The sequence below is a fragment of the Saccopteryx bilineata genome, chromosome 6, assembly GCF_036850765.1.
Source record: "Saccopteryx bilineata isolate mSacBil1 chromosome 6, mSacBil1_pri_phased_curated, whole genome shotgun sequence".
Lineage (NCBI taxonomy): Eukaryota > Metazoa > Chordata > Mammalia > Chiroptera > Emballonuridae > Saccopteryx > Saccopteryx bilineata.
Genome location: NC_089495.1, coordinates 1,934,784 through 1,955,576, shown reverse-complemented (window position 1 = coordinate 1,955,576; position 20,793 = coordinate 1,934,784). Strand labels below are relative to the sequence as shown.

At 55.3% G+C, this 20,793-nt stretch overlaps 1 protein-coding gene across 1 annotated transcript in view; it reads left to right on the top strand.

Annotated features, from left to right (window-relative positions):
- Positions 1 to 20,793, top strand: part of CSMD1 (CUB and Sushi multiple domains 1) — a 1,658,614-nt gene that overhangs the window by 1,152,322 nt on the left and 485,499 nt on the right. The window contains exon 9 of the mRNA XM_066237815.1: positions 19,008 to 19,132. Within this exon, the coding sequence (XP_066093912.1) occupies positions 19,008 to 19,132 (125 nt within the window). The remainder of the gene's footprint in view (positions 1 to 19,007; positions 19,133 to 20,793) is intronic.

Below are 20,793 nucleotides of genomic sequence, written 5' to 3'. Positions count from 1 at the left end.
GAGGCATCTGGGGAGGAGTCTGGGGAGGAGCCTGGAGAGGCGTCTGGAGAGGCGTCTGGGGAGGAGCCTGGGGAGGCGTCTGGGGAGGAGCCTGGAGAGGCGTCTGGAGAGGCGTCTGGGGAGGAGTCTGGAGAGGCATCTGGGGAGGCGTCTGGGGAGGAGTCTGGGGAGGAGCCTGGAGAGGCGTCTGGAGAGGCGTCTGGGGAGGAGCCTGGGGAGGCGTCTGGGGAGGAGCCTGGGGAGGCGTCTGGGGAGGTGTCTGGGGAGGAGCCTGGAGAGGCATCTGGAGAGGCGTCTGGGGAGGAGCCTGGAGAGGCGTCTGGGGAGGCGTCTGGGGAGGAGCCTGGAGAGGCGTCTGGAGAGGCGTCTGGGGAGGCGTCTGGGGAGGAGCCTGGAGAGGCGTCTGGAGAGGCGTCTGGAGAGGCGTCTGGGGAGGAGTCTGGGGAGGATTCTGGGGAGGCGTCTGGAGAGGCGTCTGGGGAGGTGTCTGGGGAGGAGTCTGGGGAGGCGTCTGGGGAGGTGTCTGGGGAGGCGTCTGGGGAGGAGCCTGGAGAGGCGTCTGGAGAGGCGTCTGGGGAGGAGCCTGGGGAGGCATCTGGGGAGGCGTCTGGGGAGGAGTCTGGGGAGGAGCCTGGAGAGGCGTCTGGAGAGGCGTCTGGGGAGGAGCCTGGAGAGGCATCTGGGGAGGCGTCTGGGGAGGAGTCTGGGGAGGAGCCTGGAGAGGCGTCTGGAGAGGCGTCTGGGGAGGAGCCTGGGGAAGCGTCTGGGGAGGAGCCTGGGGAGGCGTCTGGGGAGGAGCCTGGAGAGGCGTCTGGAGAGGCGTCTGGGGAGGCGTCTGGGGAGGAGCCTGGAGAGGCATCTGGAGAGGCGTCTCGGGAGGAGTCTGGGGAGGCGTCTGGGGAGGAGTCTGGGGAGGCGTCTGGGGAGGAGTCTGGGGAGGCGTCTGGGGAGGCGTCTGGGGAGGCGTCTGGGGAAGAGCCTGGAGAGGCATCTGGAGAGGCGTCTGGGGAGGAGTCTGGGGAGGAGCCTGGAGAGGCGTCTGGAGAGGCGTCTGGGGAGGAGCCTGGGGAGGCGTCTGGGGAGGAGCCTGGAGAGGCGTCTGGAGAGGCGTCTGGGGAGGAGCCTGGAGAGGCATCTGGCGTCTGGGGAGGTGTCTGGGGAGGAGCCTGGAGAGGCGTCTGGAGAGGCGTCTGGGGAGGAGCCTGGAGAGGCATCTGGCGTCTGGGGAGGAGTCTGGGGAGGAGCCTGGAGAGGCGTCTGGAGAGGCGTCTGGGGAGGAGTCTGGGGAGGAGCCTGGAGAGGCGTCTGGAGAGGCGTCTGGGGAGGAGCCTGGAGAGGCGTCTGGAGAGGCGTCTGGGGAGGCGTCTGGGGAGGTGTCTGGGGAGGAGCCTGGAGAGGCGTCTGGGGAGGAGTCTGGGGAGGAACCTGGAGAGGTGTCTGGGGAGGAGTCTGGGGAGGAGCCTGGAGAGGCGTCTGGGGAGGCGTCTGGGGAGGCGTCTGGGGAGCTCTGGAACTGCCTTCGTACACCCACCCGGTTTCTGGTCTGGAACTGCCTTCCGCACACCCACCCGGTTTCTGGTCTGGAACTGCCTTCCGCACACCCACCCGGATTCTGGGCTTACTGGACTTTTCCCCACTGTTTCCTACTTTTTCTAAATAGCTATAATGGAAAACTCAGTTATCCTTCAAAGTTGGAGCAGGTGCGCAGGCTGAAATCTTGGTGCCCTATTTAATGTCATCGTCTGTTAGCGCTCCTTTATTTCTGTGACGGTTTACTTAAGTTTCCTGCGAGGTATTGATACTCTCCGTCCCCTCACTGTTGTTAAGGGGTGCTCCAGGGTGGCCCCTGACCACAGACTCTGAAATATGCTCACACGCTCCCCTCCCCCGCCTCCTGACAGGGACCACGGCACGGAGCCCCAGGTGTGCCTGTGCTGTGATCCTGGTCTCATGCGTGTGGGCGTGGGCATTGGCTCTCTCCCCGCAAGCATGCAGGCCAGCTCCGTAAGGAACGGACTTGGGTTTGTTCAGTATTGTATCCCCACCGCCCGGGCACGCGCCTCGGTTCACAGTGAGCGTTCGGGAAATAGTCATGCAATCTATTATGATAACTTTTATGGAAGGGATGCATTTGTGTTTTCAGGTTATAAGGCAGTGACACATGTTGGTTTTGATGTGCAGAATTTTGATGTCGGTAACTTTTCAGGGATCTCATTATCGCCCAGGAGACGGCAGTGCCGCCTGTTTCCTGCACATCCGTGTGCGGCTCGCAGCCCTGCTGTCTGCTGGGCGGTTGGTGTGCCCCTCGGCGAGCCAGAGCAACAGGGACGAAGCACAGATGCCGGGACTGGGCAGCCTTCTCTCTCCCAACAAATAAAACTTGTAGTTCACGAACGAAAGCTATCAAGTTCTGGGGATATACTGTGGTGACGACAGTCAACAGTGTCGTGCTGTTTACAATTCAACGTTGCTAAGAGAGGGGACCTTAAAAGCTGTCACCACACGCACACACATACACACACACATATGCACGCATGCACACACACACGCATACACAGGTCACTGTGAAGGGATGGAGGTGAAGCCCATCCTCCCTGTGGTCATCAGTTCACAATACAGACCCGCATCAAACCATCACATTGTACCCCTGAAACCTGTGAAGACTCTCTCAACTAGCTCTCAATAAAGCTGGGGGAAAAAAGAAATGAGACAGGTTCATTTAGAAAAACACCCCAGAATTAAATCAATAATTGGGGTTTTGTTAATGAGCACAGTTTGGACACTGCCCTGGGAATAAGAGGGGATTTTGAAAACCCTCAGGCTAGGTTTCTTGTTGGAAAATGTTCCCTTTCTTTTGACACAGTCCCCTGGGTCCTCGGTCTTCCAGAGGCCAGTCAGCAAGCCGTCTTCTGTTCAGTGAGGCCCATGCGGCGTCTCATTTCCAGAAGCAACGTTGGGTCTGTAAACGAGGTCTTTATGACCCGCGTGCATGGGGGGAGGGGTGGGGGGGATCAGAGGAAGGAGGACGACCTGGTGACCCAGTGCTTCCTCCAGGTTCTCCAGTCGGGTCCACACATCCGGCTGGCGAGTGCCGGCCCTCTGCAGCCCCCCACCTGAACCCCCTCCATGCCCCGGCCTGTTGGGTTGGAGAGTGAGCTCTGAGAGACGTCCACGGCTCTGTGCCCTGCACAGAAGGCAGGCGTGTGGCTCTCTTCAGAAGAGGCCCCGTTACTAAGAGACTGCAGGAGTCCAGGAAAATTATTTCCCAGTGATTGCCGCTCTTTCAGATAGGACCACTGTGCTGTTAACTCCTCAGTGCTTTCTGGTTCACCGTCTTGGAAACCTTTCCACCCCTTTGAGAAAGAATGGACAGCTAATGTTTTGGTTGCATTTGTGTAGCCAAAGCTTTTTCTCCACACGAGCCCACCAGGCAGACCCGGGGAACACGCTCACATTCTCTTCCCGTCTTTAAAAGACATCTATCTTAGCAAATGATTCTTTTTTCCATCAAAATAAAATAAGACACGTGCCTTGTTTTCTGGGAGACTAGGTCATTGTTATTTCAGCACACGTTAATTTGTCAGTTTAAAAATAGGGAAGAGAGTCGGTGGCTCTGTCAGCTCACGGGCTCACCAGGCTTCGTCACGTCAGGGCTCCTCAGAACAGCCACGTCCTCTGGAACGCGGCTTTGTTCCTCTGCGTCCTGCTGTCCTCGTCCGTACACGGACGGGTTGACAGAGGAGGCCTGGGGTTTTGAAGTCCGTGCGAGCTCCGGGGCTCCCGGTCTCTCTGTCATGATTCCACTGTGCTCTACGTTAGGCTGCGGCCTGACCAGACGTCTGAGAGGCTGTTTGGGGCACCAGCGACTCGGAGTCTGAAGGAAGCCTGTACGTGGTCACCACTGATGTCCAGCTCGGAGAACAGTGTCAACACAGTGGACGTTAAGTAGCACACCACACAGTTGTTTGAGGGCTGCCCTCTCTGCCCCCCAATATTACGATCCCATTAGGAGCCCTTCATTATCTCAGATTATTCATTCTCTTGCCCGCTATCCACCCACTCAAAATGTGCTGAAGAAAACAATAAAAGACAAGTTTGTGCTCACTGGTCTCCGCTCGGTGGACAGAGGTCTGATTGTCCTAGTGCCGTGATGGCGAACCTATGACACACGTGTCAGCACTGACACGCATAGCCATTTTCGATGACACGCGGCCGCATGTGGCCACATACCAGAGAAGTATGGGGCCGCATGCCGAGAAGGACGTTTCATCCTCGGCTCCTGCATGGCCAGGTACAGTAGCCAAGAATAAAACATTTGCTGTAGTGCAGACACTCTGTGCCGGAGGTCTGTAGGCCAAAATAACAGAACTCCTGCACAGAGCGTCTAGTTCTGGGACTTCCGGTTGGGCCGTTAGTGGATCTTTGACCTCACTTCCGGCCAGCGGAGCAGGGAGCAGCGGAATGCCACAGGGGACGCATCTCTGGGGCCCTGTGATCACCATTACCAGCAACCACATAACCACAGCAACCATCATCCAATCTACTGTTCTGGGGTGTCGTGGATTTCTAATTGACCATCACTACTGAGATAAGTGAGGGGGAGGCTGGGAGCGGCGAGGGCCTGTGCTATGGGTGCTGTTTCCCGCCATTAGAAATAGCAGCAGCCATCTTCATTTACATAAGATGCAACTTGCAGAATTTCAAGACAGCATCTGGGCTCAGGTGTTTGTTGACTTGAGGTCAAAGCTTGAGAATCTGGAAAGGTGCCGCTTGGAGAATCAAGAGGAATGCCACTATGGACAGGAAATTTGGAGTGCCTGGAACCGATTACCAGACACTTTTAGCACCCTGAAAAATATAGCAGTGGCTTTACTCACAATTTTTCCCTCTACGTACTTGTGTGAGACCTTATTCTCAGCATTAAGTAATATCAAAACCAGCAAAAGAAACAGACTGCCAGATGAAGTTAGTGGTGCTTACTTGGGCTTAAAGTGTACAAAATACCAACCTTCAACTGAAGATTTAGCCAATGAAATTCAGCAACAAAAAAGTCACTAATAGGCAGGTTAGTTAAAGAATTCCCCCTCCCCCTCACTTATCTTAGTTCACGGCACTCCACATAAGTTAAATAATATCAAGACCAACAAAAGAAACCGACTGATAAATGAACAAAGAAGTCACTAAGCAGGTAAGTTAAATAATTAGTGTTTGGTTTATTAAATACAGTTATATATTACAATTATACATTTTTGTTATTTAAACTATAAATATTGCGAAATTATGTTTTTTTTTTTCTCGAAGTGACACACCACCCGAGTTATGCTCGGTTTTTTGGCGAATTTTGACACACCAAACTCAAAAGATTGCCCATCCCTGTCCTAACGGCTCTCAACCTTAGCGTCTTGTCCACTCTGACAACCCCCAGGATTCGGATTTAACTGGTCAGGAGTAGGGCCCAGGAGTGAGGACTTTTAAATATATTTTTAATTGTGGTAAAATACAGATAACACCATATGCACCATCTTGAGCGTTGTTAAGAGTACAGCGCTGTGGCTTAAGTGCCCACCACTCCGTCCATCTCCAGAACTTTTTCTTTCGTTTTCCACAACAAAGACCCATCCCCACCACGTGACAACTTGCCATCTGCCCCCAGCCCCGGGGCATCTCCTGACAGCCACCACCACCGCGTGCTTTCTCTGGCTATGAATTTGACTACGCTAGGTACCGCAGTTAAGGGTTTTTTAAGCACCCCTGTAATTCTAATGTACAAACAAGGTTAACAGCCATTGGACAGCCTTGTTTGTTTCGTTCTTGACAAGCTGTCAGAGGTAGGGGGGGTCTGATGACTCAGAAGGACGTGCACTGGGAAACAGGTGTCCGTACGGTGGCAAACAGTCTTCCTGCCTTGGTGACGATGTCTCCGTTCATGACTGGATCGGCTCGTCAGGACTGTGTGTGTGTGCGTGTGTGTGTGTGTGTGTGTGTGTGTGTGTGTGTGTGTGAGAGAGAGACAATGTGACCATGTCCAGACCCCTCTCTGATGCTGAGTGACAGGAGTGTTTGCTCCCCTGCCCACCCACCCTGTGGTTATGATCACTGCATCTGGCTGGGTTGCTGTGGTCGCACCCGATCCTGTGATTGTCGGTCAATTACTTTGCTGTCAGGCATGGAGGGTGCGTCAGAATACCGAGAGGTCCTGCGCGGCCTGGAGCCAAGCCAAGGAGGAAGTGTTTGCTCGGCAGCCTCCGCACATTTGCAGTCTCGCCGATCAATCACAGATGAGCGACAAGTTTCACTGTGAAGAGCAGAGACTGTCTGAATCCATGCATGAACGAGCTCCAGCGAGCCACGTCTGAGCCACATCTGAGCCCCGTCTTTCTCATCTGCAACGGGGTTGAGGCCCCGGAGGGTGGCCTGACCGTGGGGCCTCACTGAACGCTTCTCTGAGTGAGTGGTTAGTGAACATGTGTCCTCCCCTGCTTCTCCGTGCCACTGGCTCCCTGCCACCCGGGGCCTGGTTATCGAGGAAGGGGGTTTTTGTTGGTGGTTTGTCCTGCACTCTAGACTAGACCAGCTCCCTGGGAGGACAGAAGTAGGTACTGTGCTCTCTCTCTCTCTCTCTCTCTCCTTCTCCTTCCTCTCCACCTCCAGCACCCCTCCCTGGTCTCTCATTCAAGCTGCAGAGGAAAAGAGACAGCCAGTAAAACACCTCCGGGCCCAGAGTCTGCACGGGGTCCCTGCACCCCTGATCTCCTGTGGGGAGAGGCCGGGAGGTCCCTGAGCTCCGGGCAGCAGGAGGCGGTCAAAAGAGGGAGAGGGGCCTGGCCTCAGCTCTCAGGAGGAGACCGAGGACTCGGGAGAGGGGCGTGAGGAGAGCCCAGCCGCCGCGGTGACCAGCCCTCCCAGCCCGGTTCTGGTTCCGGATCTGTGCGTGCGTGTGGTGCTGCCAGACTCTTCCCGCCACCCGCCTGCTGCTTGCGCCCACGCGCAGTGGGCCACCTGTCACAGCGGGGACACGCCCGCCTCTGCACACGTGGGCGGGTGGTGAATGTGAGGACATTGGTTGTCTCCTGTTGCAGACAGAGACGCCTTTCTCTTTGCAAGTAGCAGGTTCCCGTGAACTTGCAGCGTCCTCAGCAGATTTAAATAAAATTTCTTCAAGGGAAAATCCTCATGCTTTTTTAAGGCCGAGGTTCGGAGGGCTGGCCACAATTCGAAGGTGGTGGACCACTTGAAGCCGCTGTCACAGTCCTCATTCTCGCTCACACCGGGATGAGCCTTCCCCCCGGACTGCTCCGGGGGCCTTTGCTGTGCTGTTGTTAATCTCTGAACATCATACGAGTATTAGTTTCTCTTCTTTCCTTAAGACTTGAGGAGATGAGTCTAAAAATTGTGTCCGCAGAAAGGAAAACAGTGACGCAGAAATGGCACGGCCTGTGAGACTCGGAGGGTGGGTGGCACTTCTGCGTCCCCTGCAGCCTCGCGGCGGTGTCTGGCGGGGACTCTGTCCAGGTGCAGAGCCCAATCTAGCCTAGCCCCGGCGAGTGGGCAGCTCACTGCAGATGGTCTTGTAGCCTGTCAGCCCCATTTATCAAGACTGCCTCTTCCCGTCAGTGGAGACCAGCCAGGGAAGTGTCAGAGCTGTTCTCTGAGTGGACTGAGGACTTACTCATAGGGAGCCCGCAAGGTTTCCAGCACAGGTGCCCTGAGGTAGGAGCCCTGAGCTCACAAGAGGCCCTTGCAGGGCGGTGGGCAGGGTGCTTCCCCCTCGTGCCGCGGGCTGTTGCCGGGCATCTTCTCTCCACAGCCTTCCTGGGTGGAGGAGAGGGTCTGAGCTCCTGGCGCTGTCCCTGGCTTGTCCACTCGTATTTGTGGCGGGAGAGCAGAGCCACCACCTGTGCTGGAGGCAGTGAGACCGTCAGGGTGAACAGCACCATGTGCTTCCTGAGGCAGCTCGTGTGGCTCTGTCCCCAACACCCTGCTCTCCGCACTCTGTGCCTTAGGCTGGTGTTTCTCACAGGACTAAGTTTTTACCTCGAGGAGAGATGAGGAGGAGGAGGCAGGAGGGAGAGGAACCAGTTGTGTCTGAGGGAAAATCCTGGGCGAGGAGGGTTGGGACCTCGTCCCTGTCCTCTGGAAGGATACTCAGAGGACGCTGCCCTGGACACCCCAGGCTGGGTGCACGGCCCCAAGCAAACCACTGACCTGGACACCGGCCGGGCTTCCTGCAGCCGGGTTTCCATCTAGACATGTGGATTCATTTTGAAAAAGAAGACAATCAGTCTCTCGAGATCTTTCGAGGCCCAACCCCAGTTTTGGTTTCTGGTAGTGACATGTGGTTGCATCATTACTAAAGGTAGAATCAATCCCCCCCCCCCCGATATTTCCATCGCGAGGTGTATTTATTTTATCCGTGGCCTTGTGGTTGTGACGTGTGGTTGCATCATTACTAAAGGTAGAATCAGTCCCCCCCCCCGATATTTCCATCGCGAGGTGTGTTTATTTTACCCGTGGCCCCGTGGTTGTGACGTGTGGTTACATCATTACTAAAGGTAGAATCAGTCCCCACACTGATATTTCCATCGTGAGGTGTGTTTATTTTACCCGTGGCCCCGTGGCAGTGACGTGTGGTTGCATCATTACTAAAGGTAGAATCAGTCCCCACACTGATATTTCCATTGTGAGGTGTGTTTATTTTACCTGTGGCCCCGTGGTTGTGACGTGTGGTTACATCATTACTAAAGGTAGAATCAGTCCCCACACTGATGTTTCCATCACGAGGTGTGTTTATTTTACCCATGGCCCCGTGGTAGTGACGTGTGGTTGCATCATTACTAAAGGTAGAATCAGTCCCCCCTACACTGATATTTCCATCGTGAGGTGTGTTTATTTTACCTGTGGCCCCATGGTTTTGACATGTGGTTGCATCATTACTAAAGGTAGAATCAGTCCCCCCCACACTGATATTTCCATCACAAGGTGTGTTTATTTTACCCGTGGCCCCGTGGTAGTGACGTGTGGTTACATCATTACTAAAGGTAAAATCAGTCCCCACACTGATATTTCCATCGCGAGGTGTGTTTATTTTACCCGTGGCCCCGTGGTTCTTTGATGGAGGATGTCTTGTTCCCATCATGGCTTCCTAAGACTTACATGGCCCTCGGGCCAGAAAGGCTGGGCAGGGATGGTCACCGAGCTCACAGGTGTGACAGTGGCCGGGGGGGGGGTGAAGAGCAGGTGGGACTCTTGGCCACCATTACCTCTCACAGCTGTGTCACCCACAGACTGGCATACGGAGCCTCCAGATGGTGGCTTCCAATGTCCTTCGTGTGGAATTCCCACCCGCCAACCAGGTTTAAGGCACGGGATGCTTTACATGCAGGACGAGGACCTGAGTCTTAATGTCCGGAATGGGTTCAAGGACCTTAGAGAATTCCTGACGGTGTGACCGTTTTTCCCCTCATTTCCTTTTTTGGGTTAAATGTCATTTCTGTTTTTTCTAAAGGTAGAAAAGGATCTTCAAATTCTTCCTAATACAATGTTCAGGAAACTTTTTAGCATCTTCCTCCAGAAACTACCTTTATCCCTGATTCTATTGGGAGATAAATTTTTAAAAAAAAAAAATTAAAGAAAAAGTAAGAAGTCAGGGTGAGCCTGACCAGGTGGTGGTGCAGTGGATCAAGCCTCGGACTGGGATGCGGAGGACCCAGAGTCAAGACCCCAAGGTCTCCAGCCTGAACGCGGGCTCATCTGATTTGAGCAAAGCTCACCAGCTTGGACCCAAGATCGCTGGCTCGAGCAAGGGGTCACTTGCCCTGCTATAGCCCTTCAGTCAAGGCACTTAGGAGAAAGCAATCAATGAACAACTAAGGAGCCGCAATGAAGAATTGATGCTTCTCATCTCTCTCCCTTCCTGTCTGTCTGTCCCTAGCTGTCCCTCTCTCTGTCTCTCTCTGTCTCTGTCACACACAAATAAAAAGGCAAGGGGGAGGTGAGAGGAGAACAGAAGAGGGTGAGAAGAGGAGATGGAGGTGGGATGGGGGGTTTGAGGGAGGGGGAGCCTGACTATAAGAACAGTCATAGTATTGCAGACTGAGTGAGGTGTGTATCTGAGCCCTATGAGTTCAGATGTGAAAAATGTAATAATCAATATTTTTTTAATCATTAATTTTTATTTCAAGATTTTTGTTTTGTCTGAGTCAGAAAATATTTATTCACTCCTAAAGTTGTTCAGAGCAGTGATTTCTTTGTCCATTGGTTTAAAGTTGGTTACTTGTACCCGGGTTTATGATGTTAAACGCCAGAGTACAACAGGATCAGGTATGGCCTCTCCACCTCATTTATTTGTGCGCCTTTGATCTGTGGGGGGGGTCCCCCCAAGCCTCTGGCAGGTGCACACCCTCATCCTGGGGGGGAGGCGACATCTCCCTGGTGTGCTTCCCCTTCTTCAGTCTCCGCAGACAGCATTCAGGGCCCCTGAGCCCGTGGGGCTGACCTGCTCTGTCACTCGAGGGCCACGGGTGGGACGTTCTTGGTCTTAGGCTCCGCACTGCCATTTCTTCTCTGCAGAGGCTGAGCCCTGAGACCCAGTCCTGCTCCGTGAGGTCACAGGTGGGGAAGGAGAGAAGGTCAGCGTTGGCCATGGGCACCACACAGCGTGGGGACTCACCTGCTCCCCATCCTCACCACGTCCTTCCTCGTCCCTGGTGTGGTGGGAGCCAGCTCTTGCATTCTGACCTGCGACACCAGCTCCCCTCCCCGACCTGCCACACCGGCTCCCGTCCCCGACCTGCCACACGAGCTCCCGTCCCCGACCTGCCACACCGGCTCCCGTCCCCGACCTGTCACACCAGCCCTGGTTCCCGACCTGTCACACCAACCCCGGTCCCCGACCTGTCACACGAGCTCCCATCCCCGACCTGCCACACCGGCCCCGGTCCCCGACCTGTCACACCAACCCCGGTCCCCGACCTGCCACACCGGCCCCGGTCCCCGACCTGCCACACCGGCTCCCGTCCCCGACCTGCCACACCGGCCCCGGTCCCCGACCTGCCACACCGGCTCCCGTCCCCGACCTGTCACACCGGCCCCGGTCCCCGACCTGTCACACCAACCCCGGTCCCCGACCTGTCACACCAACCCCGGTCCCCGACCTGCCACACCAACCCCGGTCCCCGACCTGTCACACCAACCCCGGTCCCCGACCTGTCACACCAACCCCGGTCCCCGACCTGCCACACCGGCCCCGGTCCCCGACCTGCCACACCGGCCCCGGTCCCCGACCTGCCACACCGGCTCCCGTCCCCGACCTGCCACACCGGCCCCGGTCCCCGACCTGCCACACCGGCTCCCGTCCCCGACCTGTCACACCGGCCCTGGTCCCCGACCTGTCACACCAGCTCCCGTCCCCGACCTGTCACACCAACTCCCCTCCCCGACCTGCCACACCGGCTCCCCTCCCCGACCTGCCACACCGGCTCCCGTCCCCGACCTGCCACACCGGCCCCGGTCCCCGACCTGTCACACCAACCCCGGTCCCCGACCTGTCACACCAACCCCGGTCCCCGACCTGCCACACCGGCTCCCGTCCCCGACCTGCCACACCGGCCCCGGTCCCCGACCTGCCACACCAACCCCGGTCCCCGACCTGCCACACCGGCCCCGGTCCCTGACCTGTCACACCAACCCCGGTCCCCGACCTGTCACACCAACCCCGGTCCCTGACCTGCCACACCGGCTCCCGTCCCCGACCTGCCACACCGGCTCCCGTCCCCGACCTGCCACACTGGCCCCAGTCCCCGACCTGTCACACCAACCCCGGTCCCCGACCTGCCACACCAACCCCGGTCCCCGACCTGCCACACCGGCCCCAGTCCCCGACCTGCCACACCGGCTCCCGTCCCCGACCTGCCACATCGGCCCCAGTCCCCGACCTGCCACACCGGCTCCAGTCCCCGACCTGCCACACCGGCTCCAGTCCCCGACCTGTCACACCAACCCTGGTCCCCGACCTGTCACACCAACCCCGGTCCCCGACCTGCCACACCGGCTCCCGTCCCCGACCTGCCACACCGGCCCCAGTCCCCGACCTGCCACACCGGCTCCAGTCCCCGACCTGTCACACCAACCCTGGTCCCCGACCTGCCACACCAACCCCGGCCCCTGACCTGCCACACCGGCTCCCGTCCCCGACCTGCCACACCGGCCCCAGTCCCCGACCTGCCACACCGGCTCCAGTCCCCGACCTGTCACACCAACCCCGGTCCCCGACCTGCCACACCGGCCCCAGTCCCCGACCTGCCACACCGGCTCCCATCCCCGACCTGTCACACCGGCTCCCGTCCCCGACCTGTCACACCGGCTCCCGTCCCCGACCTGTCACACCGGCTCCCGTCCCCGACCTGCCACACCGGCTCCCGTCCCCGACCTGCCACACCAGCTCTCCAGGGGCTCCTGCCCCAGCGTAGAGTTCCATGTGTTGTGTTTTTATTTCTTCTTCTTTCTTTCTTTTTTTATTTAGATGAATAAATTTAACAGGGTGACTTTGGTCAACTAGAGTACATAGATTTTGGGAAAAAATCTCCACATCATGTGGACAGTCGATTATGTTGTCTACCCATCACCCAAAGTCAAATCATCCTCCATCACCTTATATTTGTCCCTCTTTACACCCGTCCCCCTCCCTCTCCCCCTCCCCCTCCTCCTGGTAACCACTGCACTCTTATCTACGTCCATGAGTCCCAGTTTTACATCCCACCTCTGTATGGAATCCTACAGTTCTTAGCTGTTTCTGATTTACTTATTTCACTCCGTATAATGTTATCAAGGTCCATCCATGTTGTTGTAAATGATCCGATGTCATCATTTCCTATGGCTGAGTAGTATTCCATAGTGTATATGGACCACATCTTCATTCATCTATTGAGGGGCACCTTGGTTGTTTCCATGTCTTGGCCACTGTGAACAATGCTGCGATGAACATGGGGGTGCGTGTGTCTTTATGTGTGTATATATACTGATTCCTGTCATATATACGAATCTGTATGTGCTGTTTGAACCAGGTCTTTTAAGAAAAACCAAGGTGGAGATTATCTACCTATCTGTCCATCATTTTCCCTATTGATCTCAATCTATTCATCTATTTCAATCGATTGATCTATTTTAAAATTTTTAATCTATTGATCTATCTATCCTAGAAAACTCTAAATGGGGACATTTGTTGTTCAATAGACTCAATAGATGTTGACCCACATTAGTCAGAGGTAGGTATCTATCTCAATCTATTGATCTCTCTATCCTAATGTATTGATCTATCTATCCTAGAAATCTGTTGCTCCTTCTTTCTCAATCTATTGATCTCAATCTGTTGAGCCATAACAATCTATTGATCTATCTCAGAAAACTCTACATGGGGAAATTTGTCGTTTAATAGACTCAGTAGATGTCACCCACGTTAATTGCAGTGAGAGGCTCGTGTTGCCCCCCGCCCCCCGTCAGGCAGTGAGTGAGGGCCACCGTGATCTCAGTCAGCAATGGAGAAGGAGACAGCACCGCCCAGGCAGCTCACCTGCTGCTTGAATTCCACTTTAATCTTCAGTTACTCCAGGGTACGTGTCCTTCTAGAAATAATTGGTAGTTCCAATTCTCAATAATGCACCCATAGCCACCCTCGAGGAGATCCATATTGAGAAATAGGTCGTTCACCTAGAAAAGCTCTTCAAACCGTGGTGGGTAAAGCCAGGCCGGCGGTGAAAAGTGAAGGGGCTCTAGAATTCCAAGTGGAGTGATGAGCTTTTCAGAAGAACTAGGTAAGCAGCAAAGAAGCAAAAAAAAGGGGATTTTCTCTCTTCTGCTCTATTTAGATCACGAAATTATGCTGCTTTAACTTAAACTTTGCATTTGGATATTTCTTATTTAGATACACTAGACCTTGTTCTTTATACAAAACGGGTTTTCTATTATTTCTTCCTGTTTCTAAATATTAACAATTGTCAAAACTGCACAACATAATGAATCTAAGTGTTCTAAATGTACTTGCCAATGGCAAGATACTAATTTCTTTTTGAGTTTTCTTTTCAGAGTACTTTCCAGAAAGCCAAATTAAATTTTCTGATGTTATACATATAACTTCAGTGACTCTGTTTCCCAATCAAATGAAAGGTTTTTAGTAGTAGGATTTGAAACGACTTTTTAAGAAAGTAAATTACAATGCAATACAATGGTATACAGAAATAAAAGTGTACTTATAATGATAGTAAAACTCTAAAAACAGTTTTGTGCCCATTTTTCCTAATTGTGTGTGTGTGAGTGTATGTGTGTTGTTATCTGGGCTACCTGCAATTTTGTATCAAGCTGTTGTCGTCTCTCTGCACCTGCATATATATTTTTTTATGTTCACCTTCTATGTAGCAATGTTGTGTTCTTTCAAAGATAGCTGAATAACCTCGTCAAACGTAGTGCTGTTTTTGGATACTCTTATGGCTTTTGGCCACACTTGCCAGTATTTTGAATGATAAATATATATTATACTGCCAGAAATGAAATCAAGCGTTCCAGGAACTCTGGTATGACAAAGGTTCTCAATCTCAAAACAGAACCCGATTTACTGAGAGTATCTGAGGGAATGTGATCGCATGTGTGGGGAAGCGTGTATGACAGGGACAGCGTGATCACATGTGTGGGAAAGCGTGTTTGACAGGGATAGTGTGATCGCATGTGTGGGGAAGCGTGTATACAGGGACAGCGTGATCGCATGCATGGAGAAGCATGTATGACAGGGACAGCGTGATTGCATGAGTGGGGAAGCGTGTATGACAGGGATAGCGTGATCACATGCATGGAGAACCATGTATGACAGGGACAATGTGATCGCATGCGTGGGGAAGCGTGTATGACAGGGATAGCGTGATCGCATGCGTGGGGAAGCGTGTATGACAGGGACAGCGGTTCCTTGGGGCGGCGGGCATGCCGTTGTGACTGAGGAAGGACAGGCAACTGTCACCAGAGCCCGGATCACCCCACGGATGCTGGGATCCCAGAGTTCTGTCTGTACAGGTGGCCTGGCAGCCCCTCAGTTTAGAGGACCCCAAGAGCGCTGACACAGGCTGCAGCTCCAGGGACCCCTCACCTGGCAGCAGTATCATTTGGTTTATTTTGTTTGTAGCATTTAGGACCCTCTTGAATTTTCTTCTTGTTTGACTTGTTTACTGAATATTTTATTCCTCCCTTCCATAGATTGTTGTTGCCATGGTCTGGGACTTGGTCCTATTAATGTCTGCATCTCTGGTGCCTGGGATAGAGCATGTCACACAGTAGATGCTAAAAAACATAGACATTGAAAGAATGGTGAAAATATGGAAGTTGAAGTTTAGGTATACAGAGAGAGAACTGAAGATCGGGGCCTAGGAGAGAGAACTCAGAACTATAACAGTTGCTTCAAACGTATATACATTAATGTCAGCTATTTAATGGCTCCCGGGGGTTAAGTGAGAGCCCATGAGTGGGAGTATGAAAGGAGGCGTCTGAAAACCAGGGTTGTCCTAAGTAAAGACGTGACCAACGGTGACACAGTGTGCCCTCTGGACTGGACTCTTCCACACTCTGACAACAAAGCCGTGTGCGGGCTTCTCAGGCTGGTGGCTGTGGGGTTCTGACTGTCCCGGGGGCCTGGTTCTGACCGCCCCGGGGGCCTGGTTCTGACGGTCCCGGGGGCCTGATTCTGACCGTCCCGGGGGCCTGATTCAGAATGTCCCGGGGGCCTGATTCAGAATGTCCCGGGGGCCTGATTCCGAATGTCCCGGGGGCCTGGTTCTGACCGTCCCGGGGGCCTGATTCTGACCGTCCCGGGGGCCTGATTCTGACCGTCCCGGGGGCCTGGTGAAACGGCCTTCCAGGGACATCTGGAGAGAGACGTTCTCCATAGCAGTCTCTTCACAGGCCGCAGAAGTGTGTCTCTTCAGTTTTAGGGAAGGGAGCAAGGTAACTTGGTTCAGCCTGGGCCTTTCAAATTGTTTTCACCCTGATCTGAGGACCTTACAGAAGTCTGCCACCACGTCCAGAGAGGGTGTTCCAGGGGAGTGCGGAAGCGCTGCGTGACCTGTCTCGGCAGTATCCTTCTGACATTGAAGGAGAGGTTTTCTTTCACTGAGCAGGAGAGGAAAGCGTGTGTTCAGACTCCCTCGTATTTGATCTTGGGTTAACTCTATGCCTGTGTGGCAACTCCGCCCCCCGCCCCCCAAAGGGGTAGAGCACCTCAGGGTGGGTCAGGTACTTGGCAGACACACACCAGAGCTTGCTCCTGTAGCCACAGACGTGTCCGACAGTGAGGTAACTCCACTCACCTGCCCACGGACACGGGCTTGAGAGCCAGGCTTGGGTGTGCTCGGCCCTGGGGGACGCCCTCACCCCTGCTGGTGCAGCTGCTCGGCCCTGGGGGACGCCCTCACCCCTGCTGGTGCAGCTGCTCGGCCCTGGGGGATGCCCTCACCTCACCTTGGGCGTGTTCAGCCCTGGGGGACGCCCTCACCTCACCTTGGGCGTCCTCAGCCCTGGGGGACGCCCTCACCTCACCTTGGGCGTCCTCAGCCCTGGGGGACGCCCTCACCCCTGCTGGTGCAGCTGCTCGGCCCTGGAGGACGCCCTCACCTCACCTTGGGCGTGCTCAGCCCTGGGGGACGCCCTCACCTCACCTTGGGCGTGCTCGGCCGTGGGGGACGCCCTCACCTCACCTTGGGCGTGCTCAGCCCTGGGGGATGCCCTCACCTCACCTTGGGCGTCCTCAGCCCTGGGGGACGCCCTCACCTCACCTTGGGCATGCTCAGCCCTGGGGGACGCCCTCACCTCACCTTGGGCATGCTCGGTCCTGGGGGACGCCCTCACCTCACCTTGGGTATGCTCGGTCCTGGGGGACGCCCTCACCTCACCTTGGGCGTGCTCGGCCCTGGGGGACGCCCTCACCTCACCTTGGGCGTGCTCGGTCCTGGGGGACGCCCTCACCTCACCTTGGGTGTGCTTGGTCCTGGGGGACGCCCTCACCTCACCTTGGGCGTGTTCAGCCCTGGGGGACGCCCTCACCCCTGCTGGTGCAGCTGCTCGGCCCTAGGGGACGCCCTCACCTCACCTTGGGCGTGCTCGGTCCTGGGGGACGCCCTCACCTCACCTTGGGCTTGCTTGGTCCTGGAGGACGCCCTCACCTCACCTTGGGCGTGCTCAGCCCTGGGGGACGCCCTCACCTCACCTTGGGCGTGCTCAGCCCTGGGGGACGCCCTCACCTCACCTTGGGCGTCCTCAGCCCTGGGGGACGCCCTCACCTCACCTTGGGCGTCCTCAGCCCTGGGGGACGCCCTCACCCCTGCTGGTGCAGCTGCTCGGCCCTGGAGGACGCCCTCACCTCACCTTGGGCGTGCTCAGCCCTGGGGGACGCCCTCACCTCACCTTGGGCGTCCTCAGCCCTGGGGGACGCCCTCACCTCACCTTGGGCATGCTCAGCCCTGGGGGACGCCCTCACCTCACCTTGGGCATGCTCGGTCCTGGGGGACGCCCTCACCTCACCTTGGGTATGCTTGGTCCTGGGGGACGCCCTCACCTCACCTTGGGCGTGCTCGGCCCTGGGGGACGCCCTCACCTCACCTTGGGCGTGCTCGGTCCTGGGGGACGCCCTCACCTCACCTTGGGTGTGCTTGGTCCTGGGGGACGCCCTCACCTCACCTTGGGCGTGTTCAGCCCTGGGGGACGCCCTCACCCCTGCTGGTGCAGCTGCTTGGCCCTAGGGGACGCCCTCACCTCACCTTGGGCGTGCTCGGTCCTGGGGGACGCCCTCACCTCACCTTGGGCTTGCTTGGTCCTGGAGGACGCCCTCACCTCACCTTGGGCGTGCTCAGCCCTGGGGGACGCCCTCACCCCTGCTGGTGCAGCTGCTCGGCCCTGGGGGACGCCCTCACCTCACCTTGGGTGTGCTCAGCCCTGGGGGACGCCCTCACCCCTGCTGGTGCAGCTGCTCGGCCCTGGGGGACGCCCTCACCTCACCTTGGGCGTGCTCGGCCCTGGGGGACGCCCTCACCTCACCTTGGGTGTGCTCGGTCCTGGGGACGCCCTCACCCCTGCTGGTGCAGCTGCTCGGCCCTCTTCTGCGACAACAGACGTGTTACGCGTGTGACCTGGAGCCTCCGGGTTCCAGGTGCAGACAGAGCTGTGGTCATCTGGCTCGAGGATGGATGGGATTTTTTTCCCCACAGTAAATGTGCTTTCCTGTAAGGTGTATTTCTGCAGAGGACGCCACTGGCCTTCTTCTGGTGTAATTAATGTTTCTAATCATAATGTAGACTCTTTCCTGAGAAAAGTCCTCTTCTGTTAAGAGAACACTTACCATGCGATTCAGCTCCTTGTAAATTGTTGAGTGTGCGTTGTTGTGGAGAGCAGGCACCTGCTCTCTAGAACCTTCTCGTCTGAAACTCTGTGCCTGTTCACAGATAAGCCCTCCTCTCCCTTCCCCCGCCCAGCCCGGCAACCACCATTCCGCTCGCTGACGTAGGAAGTGGTCTGTTTTACGTACTTCCAAGAGGCAGCGTGTTGCAGCTCTATCTTTCTGATACGGAGACTTTTTCATAAACTGGACTTTTTTTCCTGGTGTCTGTAATGTAATTGTTCACAGGAAAGGTCTCTGTCCCAACTTCGTTTCTTCCTCAGGATGCAGGTCAACCCCTGTCTTCTCTCTTCCTCCACAACGCACGGGCCCCCTCTGTGGTTTCCGTCTTGCATAGAGCCTGCGTGAAGGCTAGCAGACGTACTCAGCCAGCAGGCTGCCAGAGCAGAGCCGGGACCCGGGTCTGTGCCTGTCCCCTGCGCTGCACCACGGGGCATCGTCTGTGAACCACCCTGCTGACCTGCCTGTGGTTTGACCTGCCTGACGGCACAACCCAGCGGCAGCGAGCTCTGTGAGGATGCTTTGTAAGAAGTCTTCCGTGAGTAACTGGGGTTGTTTTATTTTTTTCTGTTTTGTCACTGCTTAGGGTTGGTGCCAACGTGCAGTTCTCCTGTGAGGACAATTACGTGCTGCAGGGATCCAAGAGCATCACCTGCCAGAGGGTCACGGAGACGCTGGCGGCCTGGAGCGACCACCGGCCCATCTGCCGAGGTGAGGACGGAGCCCTGGGGTCGCCGCCGGGGGGGGGGCTCCTCCTTGGGGTCCCCGTGTTTTCTCACCGCACAGCGAGGCTGACACACGAGGCAGCGTGTGGAGACAGCAGACCTGGGCAAAGGGGGTGTGCTTTCAGAGCGATGTGGGTAAAAGAAAAGAATATTTCCTTGAAAATGCTTTAGGAGGCAAACGCTTTCGAGGACATTTGGGTTTTTAAAATCCAGACAGTAGAGGAAAGAATGGAGTCGTTCACACTCACAAATAGGCACTCTATGCCTGGGCCTCCATCGGTCTATCGTCAGTGTAAAAAAATTTCCAAACCCGTAAGAACTTTGTATGAGTTTATTTGAGCCAAATTGTTGAAAATTGCTGGGAAGCAAAGTCTCAAGGGATGGAGAAAGTGCTCCTGAAAACGGCAGTTTTCACCACTTATTTTATACGTCAGTCAAATGGGAGACATCAGGGGGTCACATGAGATTGACTGGCGGTAGATTGGGGGTGGCAGAAAGCAGGGGGGGAAGTCGCTGGGACTGGGTAAAACGTCACTATGTAACACATAGGCCGTTAGAAAGCAGGTGGGGAGGTCTCTGGGACTGGGTAAAACGTCACAATGTAACACATAGGCCGTTAGAAAGCAGGTGGGGAGGTCTCTGGGACTGGGTAAAACGTCACAGTGTAACACATAGGCCCTCGTTAGAAAGCAGGTGGGGAGGTCTCTGGGACTGGGTAAAACGTCACAATGTAACACATAGGCCCTCGTTAGAAAGCAGGTGGGGAGGTCTCTGGGACTGGGTAAAACATCACAATGTAACACATAGGCCGTTAGAAAGCAGGTGGGGAGGTCTCTGGGACTGGGTAAAACGTCACAATGTAACACATAGGCCCTCGTTAGAAAGCAGGTGGGGAGGTCTCTGGGACTGGGTAAAACGTCACTATGTAACACATAGGCCCTCGTTAGAAAGCAGGTGGGGAGGTCTCTGGGACTGGGTAAAACATCACAATGTAACACATAGGCCGTAGTTAGAAAGCAGGTGGGGAGGTCTCTGGGACTGGGTAAAACGTCACAGTGTGACACATAGGCCGTCGGCAGTGAATGGTTCACATCACAGTGACAACGAGGGGTCTCTCGGCTCCTGCTCTGGTGGGGTGTCCGGCCTCATGGACGAGGAGGACGACCCTCACATTCCAAAGGCGTGTTATCAGGTGCATTATCGTGGATGCAGAAGACGGCAGTCAGGCTTGAGTGAAAGCCAGCGTTGACCTTCGTAGAGAGAGAACATCTCCCAAGGACGTGACTGCCCACCATGACCTGCTTTAGTTAGACACGTTAGGTCACACCATCCTGTGTGTTCACTTCGGGTCTCTGAGTTGCAAGGCCACTCTGCAGACTTTCCCTGAGCTTGTCGGGTGTAGCTCGTGGCCCCATCTTTTATTTAGTTATTTATTTATTTTGGTCTACATGTCTATTAATATACTAGAAAGCCCAGCGGTCATACGAAATGACCACTGTTCTAGATATTATAAGTTGTAATTAAAATGATTTGTGCAAAGGTGTCTGCTAATTCAAACTGAATTACCCAGGGCAGGTGGCGAGGACGCCCCTTTGCTTAGTGCCTCATGGTGTTTCCCCCTTCTACTTGCTTAATTGCTTAAAGTAG